At 38.1% G+C, this 17,980-nt stretch overlaps 2 protein-coding genes across 2 annotated transcripts in view; one reads left to right on the forward strand and one right to left on the reverse strand.

Moving 5' to 3' along the window:
- The first annotated feature begins 481 nt into the window (after positions 1–481).
- LOC135463718 (glutamate--cysteine ligase catalytic subunit-like) overlaps positions 482–17,980 on the forward strand; it is a 41,917-nt gene continuing 24,418 nt past the window's right edge. Inside the window, exons 1-8 of the mRNA XM_064741127.1 lie at positions 482–745; positions 2,282–2,500; positions 3,493–3,602; positions 3,913–4,032; positions 5,120–5,185; positions 6,252–6,365; positions 9,682–9,740; positions 11,605–11,822. Of these exons, the coding sequence (XP_064597197.1) occupies positions 2,351–2,500; positions 3,493–3,602; positions 3,913–4,032; positions 5,120–5,185; positions 6,252–6,365; positions 9,682–9,740; positions 11,605–11,822 (837 nt within the window). The 5' untranslated portion in view covers positions 482–745; positions 2,282–2,350. The remainder of the gene's footprint in view (positions 746–2,281; positions 2,501–3,492; positions 3,603–3,912; positions 4,033–5,119; positions 5,186–6,251; positions 6,366–9,681; positions 9,741–11,604; positions 11,823–17,980) is intronic.
- Positions 14,987–16,487, reverse strand: LOC135463719 (complement C1q-like protein 3; the record flags this gene model as incomplete). The annotated part of the gene is made up of 2 exons (XM_064741128.1): positions 14,987–15,649; positions 16,388–16,487. Coding segments are annotated over 2 exons (726 nt in total), but the record flags the coding sequence as incomplete, so codon positions are not given.

Consider the following 17,980-nt stretch of genomic DNA (forward strand, 5'->3'; position numbering starts at 1 on the left):
AAATGTCGACCATTTCCAGTTCTTTAAACACAATTTCTCTTCAAAGCATTAAAGTTGATTTTCGAGTCCTTAAAACTGATTATCAAAGCTTTGAATAAATCATTTTTGATGCGTAAAAAAAATCATTGTTAAAGCTTTAAAAAAAATTATTACTAAACCTTTAATATAGGGTGTCTTATTTGTGTTTTGACCTGTTTTACATCATCCCACGCAGTCCAGCAGGTGTTTTAAAGTTTAACCGGCTCTCCCGGATATGTCGAACAAAGGTCTCCTTGTATGTGTTGAGTGGATTACGCAATGTCTACTTATGCCTATGCAATGGTCCAGAATCTTCTGTTCAACCCCATGCCCTTTCTAAAAATCTGCTGAATCAGCATGAGGTTGGGGATTTCCAGATCTGGGTCAGCTCGCGGCACCGCCGTCAGACGCATGGTTTGTTTTTTTTTATACACTTCCGGTTTAGCCACAAAGTGAAAACATCGAAGCATGGGGATTTGTTTAGTAGTTGTTGCTCGGTCCTGTGTGTAAGAGCTGGTTATCTATGGTCTGTTGACAGGGCGAACGAATTCTGTTGCTTGCTGTGAAGGGGCTTGTTGTCGCTGTCGGGCGGTGCAGTGGGAAACGGCGAATTGTAGCGTTGAGCAACAACAACACAGCAAACGATATACTGCAATTGCCACTGAGGCAATCAAAGCTCCACGACGATCAAGATAGCATACATACACCTGCAAAGTCTTTCACTGAGGCAAGTTGACTTGTACATATGTGTGTGATAGTGAGACATGGTTTCGTGAATATATGTTTGGTTCATGTTGTAACTTTCTTCTCATGGGTTTCTTACCTAACACAGCCTAACTCAGAATTAGCCGGCCAGCGGGTCAGTAGGTTCCTAGATATCTGTATAACATGCCAGCCTTATCGGTTTTTATATTATCAAATTAAATCTCCAGCATGAACTGTTTAATGAAATGAAATCCGAAAATCCGCTTCTATTTTTTAATTTTTTTTTATTACTTGAATCTCATGATTTTGTTCCATTTCCTGCACTGACTTTCCAGATAAAAAAAATTAAAAAAAAAAAAACGCTACCTGTGTGGTTTAAATGTTTGCTTATCCAGGTAAATTAGATATCCTATCCAGAGAGAGTTCTAGTCAAATTCATTATAAATGAGGATATATTTTTTGAGGAATACTTACATTATACTGTACTATAAGTCTTACCTGGCGTTTAACACTTGCAATGAAAAGTTCTAATGATTTAATAATTTTTTTCAGGAAAGTTTCAAGAGAATTCTTTCACTGGTTATGAATTTGACAGGGATGCCAAAGTGGCATTTCAGTAGTTTTCACCAGTTCATGCAGGTTTATGGGAGATTAAATGGCGCTCTTGCAAACTAAAACAGGTATATAAGGCGCGATTTTAGTTACTAGATTGATTATATATCGTGCATAATCAGGACTGTTGTCTGAAGGACGCTGTTAGCAGTTACTATAAAATCAGGTCTGTTAGCCACGTCAGTTTGCGAGAGTTCCCACCTTATCCAGCCTAAACCTGCACGAACTGAAAAGCCAATGTGGCCTATTTGCACTATGGGCCTACAGTATATAATATGCCTTTATATTTTTCAGTTCTGACTTGCTACTGAAAATTGCTACTTACTTTTCAGATTCATGTGCAAAATGCAATATCCCACTTGATCATCATTATAAATTTGGTGCAGGCGTTAACCCATATGCATGTAGCTAACGCAAAGCTTCACAGCACCCAGTTCTTAAAAACTTTTTTTTATTTAAGATGGCATATCACATCCTGATAGTGCACTTTCCCGCAAGTTATTTGGCAGGTTATCAGAGCAAAGGCAGTTTGTCTGTTTCAAGTCGGACCCATGAAAACAATTTCAATATAAATTTTAACATACAGATATTCTTAGAGCAAATTTTTAAGAAAATGCAGAGAAAAAAATTGTTACTTACATTGCACTGAGTCTTCAGTATTTTCAACCTCTAAAGCACTTTTTTCCAGTGGAATTTATGCATACAAATATTATGAAAATTATGCCAAAAATGACCCTCCTTGTGTCAATGAAGATACAATTTGCATAAAACTGTGCAGATTATTTCTCTACACCCCATAGTAGTTTTTTTCTCAGAACATTTCAACATATTGGTCACAGTGATGGTTGAAAAGGTGGAAGAATTAGGGTAGGTACATGTGCACTGAGTGTAGGAACTAAATCTGGAATATCTCTCTCTAATCTAACAATATCTATGTGTTTCACAGGCTATCTGATTTACTGAAGTTGCATTTATTACCGGCCCGTCAAGACACGTTCGCAGAATCTTCCCAATTATGGGTTTACTATCCGAAGGCTCACCGTTGACCTGGGAGAAGACAAAATCCCTGGCTGATCATGTGAGGAAACACGGCATTAAACAGTTCATTCACCAGTACAGACAGCTGAAGAATCTCACAAAGGATGTGCTATACTGGGGAGACGAGGTAAAGCCAAATATGTTCTTGTTCATACAAATAGTTCATACACAGAAAGTACTGTAAATATGCACATTCATGCCTTAATATGACAATATTGCGGCTAACATTAGAAAATTAAGAAACTACTCAATCTTCTCAAAAGTGGCCCTGTTAAGTGACCCTATAAGGTGAATGAATCAGTGAGAATCAAGGGAAATGTGTGATTTTGAAAAATGCTAAGCATTAGGTGAAATACAATACGTTTCTTCTTACATACGCTGTACAGTCTATTATATGCAGAGCACATTTCAAGCACCTGTTTGTATATGTTACGTTTGCACAGTGTTAATTTATCATTTGCATTTCGGCATGTTTGGCCACACCTAATACCTCTATGCCATCATGCTATGGCCGTGTGATGAAGACATTTGTCTTTTATTCGCTAGAACATTGATGTGGGTTCTGCCATGAGTAGAAGTCCAGCTCCTGCGGCCCTACGTGGGAAGGGCTGGCAGCAACCTGCGGATGGTCGTGGGTTTCCCAGGGCTTTATTTGGTTTCCTCCCACAATAATGCTGGCTGTCGTTGTATAAGTGAAATATTCTTAAGTATGGCTTAAAATACGAATGAAATAAATGAAGAATTGGGTTGGGTTCAATCCCGGCTTTCGATAAAGGGGAATTCCCCTCTCTCATTTTTTAGTGGAGCTATCAGGTCACAATAAACAATTTGTGCCACAGTCATTGAAGATGACTTGGCTCCCACCAGTATGGTGTGCATATCTGTTTCATGGAAAAAGTTTGTTAGTAACTTGCTAATGGTTGGTGGTTTAACCTCTGTCGTGCCACTTTGGTTTCCTCCACCCATAAAATTGCCTGTCACTGTATAATAGAAAAATCCTAATATGGCATGAAACAACCATCAGATAAATGAATAAGTACATTCGATCTGTTTCAGTTAATACTTTTTATTTAAAGTCAATCTCACCATTGTGAAAGTTTTCGTGGATTTTTGTTTCAGGTAGAGTACATGTTGGTGAAGTTTAACAGAAGTCAGCATAAGGCACAGCTGAGTCTGAAGGCAGAGCCTGTATTGGAGAAACTTCAGGAGAAAGAGAAACTCTCACCTGAGTAATTGGCCTAATTACATTATCATGTGGTCTTAATCATTAAGTTTGCTATAGTGTCATTTTTACTATCTGCCACGGAGTTACTAACAGTATGTCCCCATTTTGTTCGCACATGAAAAGTATATAATACTATACATGTTTGCAAGTCACCATACACAATATGCCAGTTGTAACACTTTTTATGAATGGTCAATTTTAAGAATGACCCACTGCCCTGTTTTAGGGGAAGAACCCTTGTCCCAGATAATGTTTCAAACGATTTTCCCTCAGACTTTACTGCAGGTAATAACTGGTTCGGGTTTATGTTGCAGTGACCACCCCAGTACATGGCGCCCTGAGTATGCAGCTTATATGGTAGAGGGGACCCCTGGCAAGCCTTATGGGGGTCTCATGGCTCATTTTAACCTGGTGGAATCCAACATGAAGCTAAGGTAAAAATAATCTGCATCAGGAAATTTGTTTCTGACCTAAAGTGTTGTCGATGACTAAATTACTCATTTTATCTTATTCTGGGGTTTGAGAGTTTTTTTTTTTTTCTTTTCATTTTTTTGCTTGGAAGGTAAAATATTTTAGCCTCAAAAGCAATAATGTATTATACCCTTTATTCGCCTCTTAAATTGCACATTTTTCAAAGGAAAGTTTTACAGTAAACTTCTTCCTTTGCATTTGTTGATCTCCATTTTTTTCTATCAAAGAATACTTCTGAAACATTTGTTTTCTTAGAAATCTATTTCAAAGAGAATTATTTTACAGGTTGTTATATTACAGGTTGTTATATTACAGGTTGTTTATGACTATCTTGTTCATTGTATGCTTGATTACAATTTGTCTGTTCTTTACACATTTGTGTGTCTTTATACTTCCTATCACTTAAATCACATTTATCTACATTGATAGAGCTCTCTGATCAGTGAAGGTAGATTTAGAAGATCAGAATGTGTCAGGTTTGCGAGAAGAAATGGTAATGCTTTGTGAATCTGTCGGGAATACAAATTTAAAACTGTAGATGCGTCTTTGTTTGTATACACAAGTATGCAGTAAGCTATAGTTTGAATTCATTTTTCTGTATCTGTAGACTGATTAAATTATACTTTTTGTGAAGCGCTGAAAGTAACAATTCCAACCAATGTTGTTTTGTCTCCAAAATCAAATTAAAAATGTGCATAAATTGCGCTGAAAGTTGCTTTTTGTCATATGTGAAAAACTTGAGGAATTAGAGTATAGGAATACTAGTTCTGTCTGTCCATTGTAAAGAATCATTCCAAAGGTTCCAGATCATGCAGATCACTACCAGAATTTAATAGATTAAAGAATTTAAATAATTAGTTCAAGGTCAATATTTACACAGAATTTCATCCCAATTCTATCACACAGCATTCCTGAGATCTAAAGGTTAATTTTCATGCAATTACGTAAACCCAACTAATATTGCAGTAGAGCTTGCTTTTTTTCCCCGCAGTTTATTTTCACATAATGGAAACATGGACAATTCTTTGATCATGGCTGTCGCTGTTTTAGACGTGAAGAAATCCAGCATTTATTAGAAGAAGATGAAGTGCCTCTATCTCTGACATGTTTCCCGAGGTAAGCCTTTGTTCTGTAGACAAGCGGCCTCTGGATAGTTTTGTAAGATGAACAGAATGTCTTATGAAAAGGTTGATGTTGAAAAGTGTTATGTCTTAAAAGTGATATAATGATTTTAAAAAATGGAAGTTGATGAAAACTGATATTAAATAAATTTCGGCAAAAAAAACGTTCTTAAAAAGTGATCATTTGGAGTGTCAAAGCTAGGAAGTGTTCCTGCTAAAGAGTGATTATGTGGACTAGTGCTAATTACAAAGTGTTCTCGTTAAAAATGTTCATGTGGAAAAGTGTTGATGCCAAGAACTAAAATAATGATAAATTCTAATAAACTGAAAGGTGGTAAAGTATTGATACTGGAAAGTTATAACATAAAAAATGTTATTCTTTAAAATATGATAGAAAGGATAGTTTAATAAGCTTCAGAAATGTGAATATATGGGTCACTTTGAGAATATATTGAATTGTCACAAATGTGATGAAAGGAGAAGAAGGGGAGATGTGATTTCTTCTTCGAATATCCTTGAATCCCCTTTTAATGCTAGGCTGCTTCCCGATTTCGGGCCACTTTGGTTTAGTGGTTAGCGTATTAGTACAGCACACTATTCCATGAGCCTTTCACCATTGCAGTTACTGTGATTTTAAGCCCTCTCCAGTTGTATGTGGGGAGATCAGCCAGCAACTTACGAATGGCCATGGATTCTCTACAGGCTATGCCTAGTTTTCTTCCACTAAAATGCTGGCTGAAATTAATAAATGTGTCTTTGAAAGTTGAATCTTCACATTGCTGCATCAGTGCAATCAGTGATATGCTATCTCCTGAATTCCACCTAATGTTTGATTTGTGAAAATTCGCTTTAAGAAAAGCACCTAGAGACTAAAATGATATTTTTGATGCCAATATATAAGTTTTTCTGATAACAAGTGAATCAAACTCTAAAAGTGGCCGTAAATTCAATCAAAATCAAGCTAAATGTCTTACTTGAAAAAATACAGCACTTGTAATTTTCTTTAAAAATGTGCTTTTGTGTGACATTTGTTATTTACTCTTTCTTGGTTTTGTCTACAGGATAGGCTGTCCAGAGTTCACATCTCCTAGTTACAAGCCAACACCACAAGAGGGTGCCTCCCACTCTCTTTTTTTCCCAGATAATGTGATATATCCCGGCCACCCCAGATTCAGGTTTGTAAATATTTGTGACTGTATGTACTGTATATCTCTGGCTGAGTGGTTAGCTTGCCAGCATGGCATAAGGACTCATTGTGGCTTCTTCTGTGGTCGTGAGTGGAAAGGTCTGCCCACAATCTGCAGAGGGTCATGGATTCCCCACTGGACTCTGCTGCTCTAGATGCTTAAAGGAGAAGAAAACTTAAAATTAAGACACAATAGGCTGAAAATAAACATTTTAAAACACCAATCAAATAAATACACAAATCAAAACTACATTGGTTGGGTGGATCAGTGTTAGCACTTCGTGAAAAGTTTAATGTTATCAGTCTACAGAGAATAATGCCACAGAATAGACTTGAATAAACATCTTTCAAACATGCGAAATAGTTGAGAAATTACAGTAGTTTCAGTCCCAAAAGTAATATTTTGTGAAATTTATTCCAAGTGCAATTTTGGGGGCACCTATTTGACATAGTATGTCAGAAGCACCAGTGATTCACAGTTACTAGGTCTTTTTTTAAAATACATGACAGTTGACTTATACATATACTGAGTTAATAGGACTTTTTTTTTAATGACACAGTTTACACTGATTAACATCTGCCTGCCCCTGCAATATAACAACCTTCATTTCACGATTGAATTTAATTTAAAATTTGTGTCTGTAACTGAACGGCACATTTAGACAGTTTCTGAGAGTGGTTGTGATCAGTTGTGAAATTCAGTTACCTCTGAAAATGCACTTTTTGGGGGAAATTTTAATGGCAAATGTTGTATCATGCATAAGTGGTATTGATTGACAGCAGTTGGGTCTGCTTTAATTTAGTCTTTAGTCTGAAATGCCTCTGAACCTGTACATTCTTGGTAAATGTTCAGGTCATTATGTCAGATGTCCAAACACTTATGCTGTGTTCTGCTAAGCTGTTATGACATTGCAGTTTAGAGTGAAAAATAACTGCATGCCTGCACAACAAAACTGTTGGCATTCCACTTACCTGACCTACGCCCACGTGTATTTGCCTCCATATCTCTGTTACTTGTATTGCTGGATTGTGACAGTTCTGTTGACTTTAAAAAACGTGTTTTGAGGTGGGTTTCAAAAGTAGAATGGTATACTGGGACAGTGTAAATTTGAGCACCAAAAGGAATATTTTTAATAATTTAATTTGCCAGATTTTGGGGCAGGTATTAGGGGAAATTTTTTGTCATTCAGTGGCAGTATTGATTCACACTGACTGTATTCTGCTGAGCTGTTATGACATTGCAGTTTTCAGTCAGTAAGATCTGCACACCCACGTGATGAAACTGCAGGCATTTCACTTACCTGACCTACGCCCACGTGTATGTGCCTTCTTGTCTCTGTTACTTGTATTGCTGGATTGTGAGAGTTCTATTGACTTTAAAAAACATGTTTTGAGGTGGGTTTGAAAAGTAGAATGGTATACTGGGACAGTGTAAATTTGAGCACCAAAAGGAATATTTTTAATAATTTATTTGCCATTTTTTGGGCAGACTTTGGGGCAAATGTGATGTCATTCAATGGCAGTATTGATTCAAACTGACTGCATTCTGCTGTTATGACATTGCAGTTTTTCAGTCATTAAGATATGCACACCCACGTGATGAAACTGCAGGCATTTCACTTACCTGACCTACGCCCACGTGTATGTGCCTTCTTGTCTCTGTTACTTGTATTGCTGGATTGTGATTGTTCTGTTGACCTTAAAAATGTGTTTTGAGGTGGGTTTGAAAAGTAGAATGGTATACTGGGACAGTGTAAATTTGAGCACCAAAAGGAATATTTTAAAAAATTTAGTTGCCACTTTTTTGGGCAGACTTTGGGGCAAATGTGATGTCGTTCAATGGCAGCATTGATTCAGACTGCCTGCATTCTGCTAAGCTGTTATGACATTGAAGTTTAGAGTGAAAACAACTGCACGCCCAAGCGATAAAACTTCCGGTATTTCACTTACCTGACCTGTGTGTCTCCATGTCTGTGTTTCTTATTTTGTCAGATTCTGAGAATTGTGTTGATCTCAGAAACATGTTAAGGGCTATGTTAGAAGGTACAGTTGGAATAATGTATGTTGCAACCCCAAAAGTAATACTTTATAAAATTTATTTGTCTCTTAAGAATATATATATTTTGCTGGGTGTTTCTTTAGTCAGATGCAATGCTTTGGAATGCCTTTATACCTTGATGAATATTCAACCTTTACTACAGCAAATGTCCACACACTGCACTGATACTGAATTCCCTGCTATTTCATTTACACTCGCTGTCTTGACATGACTTGTGTCAGATTTCTTGAAGAGAGGAAAATAATCTTGACATCACCTTGACTCCTCATTTTCTTGGAATTGATACATCAGAGACTGTACAATGACGGGGTCTTTTCTTACATAACGTGTAATGCTGGTGAATGCCTTTTTATCGTAGTAAGTGTGTAGGCCTTTACATTTAAGCTCCAAATACTGACACTGAATTCTTCTGATCTACTCTGACACCACAGTTTACATTCGTTCAGCACCTGTACATTCTCATGAACAAATACTATGTACAGGTATTCCACTACACAGGTAATTCAATGACATGCAGAGATATATTATATCATATTATTTATAGAACTGTATTGAAAATCAACCATTGGAAATGCAGACAAAAGATAGGACTGAAAGTAGCACCTGCTGTACTAGAATTACTGTGTTTCACCTGAGGTTTACCTGTCTTTGAAGTGATACTTTTTGCTAGACTCTTATTGATTCATCTACCTCATGTTTAGTTTAATAAATTTTTCATGGGAAAAACCTAAGTGTAGGCATGTAAGTTATCATGTTAAAGCCTTCACATACTTGTGAAAGTGTATTTTTTTACATACCAACTTTCAGGTAAAATACAGTAATTTCCTATCAGAAACTTAACTTTTTGGTACTGTATTTCACCTCAAGTTCAGCATTTTTGAAAGTGACTCATTTTGCTTGATTCTGACTGATTTATTCACCTTAAAATGCCACCTAAGATTTTTTTCATGTTGTTCGGTTGAATTCTTATCAGAAAACTTTTAGATGTGTGCATCAGATGTATGTTTTAATGCCTCTATTTCTTTTTTTCCAAACTTCAGGTGAATTGCAAAACATACTGACAATGTGACCAGATCTTTTTTCTTTGTTTTCAAATCCATGTTTATTAGAAGAATGCCATATATATACATATATATATATATGTATATTATTACATACATATATAGTCTTTTTATGTTGGTTGATTCTCACACAGGTGGGTTTTTCATTTATTTATTTTGTTTCCATCTTGTATTTTGTTCTTCAGGACATTGACCCGCAACATCCGTCAGAGGAGAGGGGAAAAAGTCGCCATAAACATTCCAGGTAAGAATCATTTCATCTCTCTTTAAGATTGTAGTAAAACTAAAAGTTTCATGAACATAAATTGTACAAGTTCATTCATTTTCAAGGAATTCTATAACGAGGACCATCTATGCCCTTCTGTCTGCCTTTTCTCATATTTTGGTCTTGAAATTGTTGTATCCTCAGCGATATATTTCTGTGAAGTTTCTGCAGGGGAGTTTCGAGTTCAAACTGTTTTGTCGTCAAAGTAGAAACTGTCTTATTGCATCATGTGACATGCATCATGTAACATGCATCATGTGACATGTATCATGTGACATAGATCATGTGACATGCATCATGTGACATGCATCATGTGACATGTATCATATAACATTTCAGGCAGCCTTTGTTCCCATAAATCATCTTTCTTATCTTTATCCAGAAGTGCACATGATACCTCTTTGCTTTAGGAACTTCTGAAGTCCACAGACAGTTAGCAACTCAGTTCTCTCTTTCATTTTTCTGCTTTAGATGACTTTTTGCAAACCTGTTTTTTAAGATGCCCATGTTGTAGTATTTATTTATTTATTTATTTGATGGGTGTTTTACACCATACTCAAGAATATTTCACTTATACGACGGTGGCCAGCATCATGGTGGGTGGAAACCGGGCACATCCCGGGGAAAACCCACGACCATCTGCAGGTTGCTGGAAAATCTTCCCACTTACGGCCGGAGAGGAAGCCAGCATAAGATGGACTTGAACACAGTGACCGCATTGGTGAGAGGCTCCTGGGTCATTATGCTGCGCTAGCGCGCTAACCGACTGAGCCACGGAGGCCCTGCCCCAGGTTGTAGTGAACATGATCACAATAGTTGACAGGTCACATGATACATTTGGACTTTTTCTGCCTTTAGCGATTATAGAGCTTGAAATTGAATCTCCGCTGTTAAGAAACCCGTGAAATGCTTTCAAATTTTCATTTTACTTTCATAAAAGTAATCATTTGAGAAGTAAAAAGATACAGTATAATCAAGATGAACATTTATGAGTGGTGTGCTAATAGTTCACCAATAGCTCACCAGTAGCTTAGTTCCAGAAAGGATTACAAATCCAGAACACGGGCAGGACATTTGCCCGATCGCCAGCTGACTCCAGTTCCACCTTTCCTACATGTATGTAAGAACCCTGTACAAGGTCGCCATGTTGTATACATCTGTTGTCGGGTATGACAAGAGTTGCGCCCCTTGGTTTGCGGTGAGGCGTGGTTATCTATTCACCAGCAATTGGTCAGTTGTTGTGCACAAAAGTTCCTAACTATCTTGTCAGAGGCCCGTTCCCTCCACTCATAAAATTGACCACCACGGTGCGACGTGAAACATTTTCGACAATGACATCAAACATTCCGGTAAATAAATGATGCCATTTGTTTATATTTAGTCTTTGCATGTGTTTGCTGTGTTCTGTGCTATACATTGAGCAGCAAGCTAAAACATTCTTTCAGTGTCTCACGGGAGCTTCCATGGTGGCGGTGGTTGGCAAGCCACCAAGGTGCAATGACCCAGGAGCCTCTCGCCAATGTGGTTGCTGTGAGTTCAAGCCCAGCTCATACTGGCTTCCTCTCCGGCCGAACGTTGGAAGGTCTCCAGCATTTTGCGGATGGGCATGGGATTCCCCCAGGATCTGTCCAGTTTGTTCCCTCCATAATGCTAGCCGCCATCATATAAGTGAAATATTCTTGAGTACGGTGTAAAACACCAATCAAAGAAATAAAAAACAAATCAATGTCTTCTAACTATTGAATATGTGAACCACAGATAAACCACGGGCTGGCTAGTGGCTTGCTACCTGCTTGCTTTGTCAAATGTTTACAACCTTTTCTTTATGTGTGTTACATTTCAGTTTTTAAAGACAAGCACACAAAATCTCCGTTTGTGGAAGATTACCAGCCCCTGGGGGATGACGGTGAGGGTCAGAGGGCAGCCAAACCGGACCATATCTACCTAGATGCCATGGGGTTTGGGATGGGCTGTTCCTGTCTTCAGGTCACCTTCCAGGCATGTAACATCACGGAGGCACGCCACCTGTATGACCAGCTCACCCCACTCTGCCCCATTCTGGTGAGCACACATTTTTGCTAGTTTGATAATATTGGTTTCAGAGGGTGGTTCAGGAGGGGAGTATTGAGATCAAACTAGTGTGGCTTATGGTGGGAGGAAACAAAAAATTTTAACGTGACATAAATCTTACACAACTTTTGTTGACATGAATTTATTGATCACCTGTCTCACCGTTTTCTTAAGATACAAATGCATTACACCTCTTTCCTTCAGGAAAATCACAAGGAAGCAGGACTTTTGTTTACCTTTAGCCAGTTCCAACTCAAATCTCCCCTATTATAGAGTAGTGCAGGACCACTCCTGCTGTAGCCCTTTACATTTCCCAATGTAACTCCTACTTCTCACAATGCACTCCTACTTGAGCCATTTACATTTCCCAATGTAACTCCTACTTCTCACAATGCACTCCTACTTGAGCCATTTACATTTCCCAATGTAACTCCTACTTCTCACAGTGCACTCCTACTTGAGCCCTTTACGTTCTCACAATGTAACTCCTGCTTCTCACAATGCACTCCTACTTGAGCCCTTTACATTCTCACAATATAACTCCAACTTCTCACATTGCACTCCTACTTGAGCCCTTTACATTCTCACAAATACCACAGATGTGAAATATGGTAAAAGTTCCATGGTAAATATTTAAATTTGAAACCAGAAGAAGAATTAACCTGTATGTAACATCATAAAATAAACTGAATAAGATACGTGGCAGTAATGATCAAGCTCTTGTGTATGAATAAACGGCTTGTGATTATCGGTACAAGGAGCTCACGCAACTCTGTCCCGTGAGTTTGGACACGGAGCATCTTTATTATAAACTTGTAAGAGCTCAAATATGTGTATGTGAGACATCATAGCTTGACTTTTTTTTTGCGCTGTTTTTGACAGTAAGATCGAATAGCTAGATAAAATATATATATATACACAGATGCTATAGGAAAGCGAACACTGCTATATATAGCCCACCCTAAATGACTGTAAATTTTGAGCCAAAAAGTGCATTATATTAGGTAATATTTCTGGTGCTAAAATTTACATTTTTCGAGTGGGATATTGTCCTACCTACCCTTCAAACCTCTGAATATCTGTCAAAAAACCACTAGAACTGCTCGAATTTGGAAAAATGCGCATCTTAGTCATGGATGAAATTGTACGTCACTTAGGGTACACTACCAGTGCTTCTCAGATAATGATTATGAAGTTTCATTTACATGTAATAACAACTAACCCTAAAAAACAACAACAACAACATGTAAATGGACAGGATGTATCTTGCTTGTACATATAACTTAGCTTTACACTTTTAATATTGCTGTATTTGTAATTTCGTGTGTAGTATTAAAAAGTGTGTAAAGACTGTGGTTACTGCACTCAGTATTGCCAATTATCATATGCAGTTATGTGTAAAATCATAACAAAAAACTGTTAAAAGTTGTAGTGTTAGAACTCCCTGACATGGTAACAAAGTGGAGCCTTATGCACATTTCCACAAACATAGTGACATTCGTGGTCAGCTGACTGACTGGGAAGCTGTGGTAAACAGTTACCCTAAATGACCTAACAGTTCGACCACAAATTAGCATTTTTGAAGGCAAATAAATGTCATGAGATATTACCTTTGGTGCTAAAATTTACCATTTCCCTGTAGGTTACAATCCTACCTTCCAAGCAAATCTCTGAACACCTGTCTAAAATCAATAGATCTCCTAGAATCTGGAAAAATGGGCAACTTAATCATGGACGAAATTTTAGGTCATTTAGGGTAAGCTAATCTTGAGAAATTATAACCTATTCTAGTTGTAAATATGTTAAACTTACATATTGGAAAGTCCAGCTCGTGCTGGCTTCCTCTCCGCCCGTAAATGGGAAGGTCTGCCAGTAACCTGCGGATGGTCGTAGGTTTCCTTTGGGCTCTGCCTGGTTTCCCTCCCACCATAATGCTGGCCACCGTCCCATGAGTGAAATATTCTTGAGTATGGTGTAAAGTATCAATCAAATAAATAAATAAATAAATATATAAATACATATTGGATCAAGTTGGTTTTGAAACTTGTGAAAGGACTGCAAGCTGACTCTGAACGGTCATCAAATTTTATCTGAATCGGAAAACAGTAGCTGGAGCAGTCATGATTAAATATGCAAGACTGGCCGTTTTTTTTTTTAACATTGATCGGAGGGTCTATAGAATGAACGTGCACAAAAAATTGTTTTAACATACGATAATATATGGAAGATCATGTTTTTTACCAGAAATGAAAGCATGACAGACAGACAGACAGACAGACAGATAGATCCAAAGAAATGAATATCTTAGCACATAACTTTTCATGAAAACATAACTATAACAGTACATACGATTAATTATACTAGTAACTCTACTTAACAAGATATCTCAAGAACAGTTGTAAGACAAATTTGTGAGCCAGCACATGGTACATTTATCTTACATGTATAGGTATAAAATGTAATACTGACTAACTTTTTGTTTGATCATCACATGACCTTGTGCAAGAGGAAGATAATGAAATGTCCATGTGATTAGCTTTGTATAATTGACCTTTTTGATGTGTGGCCAGCTCATTACTTTGCAGTTTGGTAGATGGTGATTTGTTGGCTGATTATTTTTTTTTTCCTTCTTATCCTCAGATATGTAGAGGTTTGACTAAAAACCTGCTTAAATACATATACAGGTTCTAAGATACCCATGTCATACAGGAGAAAAATTTTGGAAGAAAAATTATTTGTAAGAAAGTCATTATTTGCAAGTAATTATTTGCAACTGTTTCCGTACCTGTAAGCCTGGTCTTTACTGATCCTTGAAAAAGAGTTTATTTTGGTCTTGAAAGGACGTGATGTTTAAATAAATTTGCCAGATAAGCTTCTGAAATAGTCGCCATTGATCTCCTTATGAAGGTTTAACTAAATGGTCCTTGAAAGTACTGGAAAATGTAGGATATTGGGTCCTTGAAAGTGCTGGAAAATGTAGATCATGGGTTCCTTGAAAGTGCTGGAAAATGTAGGATATTGGGTCCTTGAAAGTGCTGGAAAATGTAGGATATTGGGTCCTTGAAAGTGCAGGAAAATGTAGGATATTGGGTCCTTGAAAGTGCTGGAAAATGTAGGATATTGGGTCCTTGAAAAGTAGTTCCTTTCACAGGCTGGAAACATGAACCGTTTGTTTGATAACATACATGATTCCTAAATCACCAGGTCCTCATACAACAGAAAGATCGTAAAAATGTTATAATTAGCGTGAACCCAGCTGTCTCCATACCCAGAATCCACCAGTTTGACGTACACCTGGTCCCCAAACTCCAGCTTTGTTATCGTCTGTATGCTACTGGACGGGTAAAAGCCAGCATTGTTGTTGTCATCGGCCCAAAGTGCTGCGATTGGTCGGTCATTGACCATGACTCTGGCGTTTATTTTGCAGCCGGGCTGGGACATTAGATACACAGACACGATGTAGGTGCCACGTATTGTACAGATGAACACACCTGTGTTGTTGTCGTAGTTGTCAGCGATGTCAGTAACTTCTGTGTCAAAGGCCAGAATGACGTCTTTCGCTGGACCGAAATGTTTTGTCCTGATCGCTGACACTGCAGCCTGTAATCTAGGAGAAGAGGAGTCACCCTTTTCTCCCTTTTCACCTTTCTTGCCACGGTCTCCTTTCGGTCCCCTGTTGCCTTGCTTCCCTGGCCTCCCTTGGGGTCCAGGAGGACCCCTCTCTCCAGGTGGACCTTGGGGCCCAGGAGGCCCTGGTTCTCCAGGTGGACCCCGGTCTCCAGCTGCTCCTGCAGAGCCTGCTGGTCCTTGTGGCCCCACTGTGATAAATTTGAAAGCAAAATCTTTTCCTTGTGATGTTACACTTTGATAAACAAGAAAAACAAATTCACCAGAGCTGTGATATCAGGCATCTTGCACTCCTAGCCCTCATTGCATTAAGACGTCAAAAATTTTGCCTAGTCAACTGATAGACAGAGTTCATTATAAAGCTGCTTGTTACATTAAAAAACAAAAGTGTCCTAATTTTTATCCCAAATTATTTGATGAGCACAAATTTTGCGTGTGATATTTTATGGAAAAGTAGATGTAGAAGTTTTGCATCTGACTTGCAGTGAACACAAACATAAAATTTTTTCATCTGTTAAGCATAATATGTTTCCCATCTGACATGTGATGAGTACTCTGGTATCAAATTTCTTAGATAGAGCATTCAAGCCAAGTATTATCTGTCTATAGAGGAAAGAGTCTCCGTCTGTATGTCCAGCTTTCTAAGTTCTCCGCTATCGTTCAGCCAATTAACTTCACTCTTGACTTCACACTTTACAAGTGTATTGCTGAGAACCCTATTATTTTCATGGAGCAGTTGCCCTTGACATGCTGGGTTATTACACTAAACCTGCATTTCTGACAGGGTCTCCAAAAGGGCTTAGAATAAAGCAGTCTCCAACACAAAAAACTTACAATCATCAGATCTCCAAGAGATTTTTGTCACAGTAAAACAGTTTCTAACAGATCGCTTCGACGGTGACTGCATGAATAGAAATCCAAATACTTACCAGCCGAGGCAGGGGAGTTAACTGCGACAGTAAGGTTCATCGGAGCAGAGTTGTTAGGGCCACACATTTTGTAGTTTGCCACAGGTATGATGTTGTCTTTATCTTGACTGGCGGGTTGGGATGGTGATGAATACCTTTGAGGGGTGTGTCCATTAAAGTGAGTGGTATTAACAGTGACCTGGATGGTGTGGTGATGGACATTTTCGTCAGAGCTTTCGTTTGAGAGCACTGCACCAGCAGCCCAGAACAAGCACATGGCAATCAACGCTGAATGCTGATTGGACATAGACTTCATTATGCATGCAATTTTGTGGCTTAAGCAGTCGGGTGGTGGGTCGGTGGAATAGTTTTTGCCTGGAGAGGAGAAAAAAGTATGAAACCTGATAATTGAAGCTTGATCAAACAAACCTGATGCAAAGAAGTGTATTGTATTTTAAAAAGCTGTCAATCAATCTGGACATACTGGAAGCTTGATGAAGCAAACCTGATGCAAAGAAGTGTATTCTGTTTTAAAATGCTCTCAATCAATCTGGACATTTTCGAACTAGAGGTTACATTACAGTTAAATCCAAGACAAGGTGCACATGATGGCAAGTTGAAAAAATGTAGCTAATGAAATGAAATTTGTGGACATTTCTTACTTGAGTATTGAGCATATTTCAATGCCACACCAACGTACAGTGCATTTTTGATACATGCGTTTAGCGGTAATTAAACAATCCATGAATAAAATTTTAATGGAGTAGATAATTTTTGTCACAGCTGGCTTCATGCATTGCAAGGTGGCATTTGACTGAAATCGGCATTGTCTTAATAAACTTAAAATTACAATACAAAGTATAGGATATGTGCCTACCTATGTACCTGTATTTTTGTACGCAGAAATAAAATTTGTAAGCACTTACCTGTTAGCAGTTACAGATAGCATATGTAGAGCACAGTGATTGGCATATGGAGTGGTTCATCATCCCAGCCTGTCCCTTGCACAGATCATCATTTTATCTCATTCCTTGGTTGATTCTGTCTCTAAAATATGTATCTAAAGCAAACGATGTTTTTTGTTTTCAAAAAATTACTGCACTTGGGATGCCTAGAAATCCCTACACATGAAATGCTTGTTGTTGATCGTCACCAAACAGGCATCCCAGTTTTTTGGTTCTCTGAGCTCCTGATATTACCACAGTATGAGGTCAGCCAGGATTGTTTTCAAGCAGATACTTCTTTCTTGTTTTGTTACTGGTAAATGTCCGTCAGGTAAAACGCAACGCAAGCCCATGAAATCTTACCCTGGTCATTGTATGTGGCATGACGAATCTCTTGTTCAGATCGGGGAAACACGGCTAGCTTTACCCCATAACCATGCCATGTTAAAGACTCGATCACTCTCGGCTGATTCTAACAGGTCTGAAACCTTCTCAGCGTATTCACTCCCTTTATATTTACCCACTAATATATGTATGGGGCTGTCGGCTTTTTTTTTTTCATGTTCTCCCATACAGGTTTTATTTTTTACCTCCTGTCAAGGTATTACTGGGGCTTCTACAGTTCCTCGCCTACACATGCTGTTGCCGTGAAGATTAGCCGTTTGTCATT

The sequence above is a fragment of the Liolophura sinensis genome, chromosome 3, assembly GCF_032854445.1.
Source record: "Liolophura sinensis isolate JHLJ2023 chromosome 3, CUHK_Ljap_v2, whole genome shotgun sequence".
Lineage (NCBI taxonomy): Eukaryota > Metazoa > Mollusca > Polyplacophora > Chitonida > Chitonidae > Liolophura > Liolophura sinensis.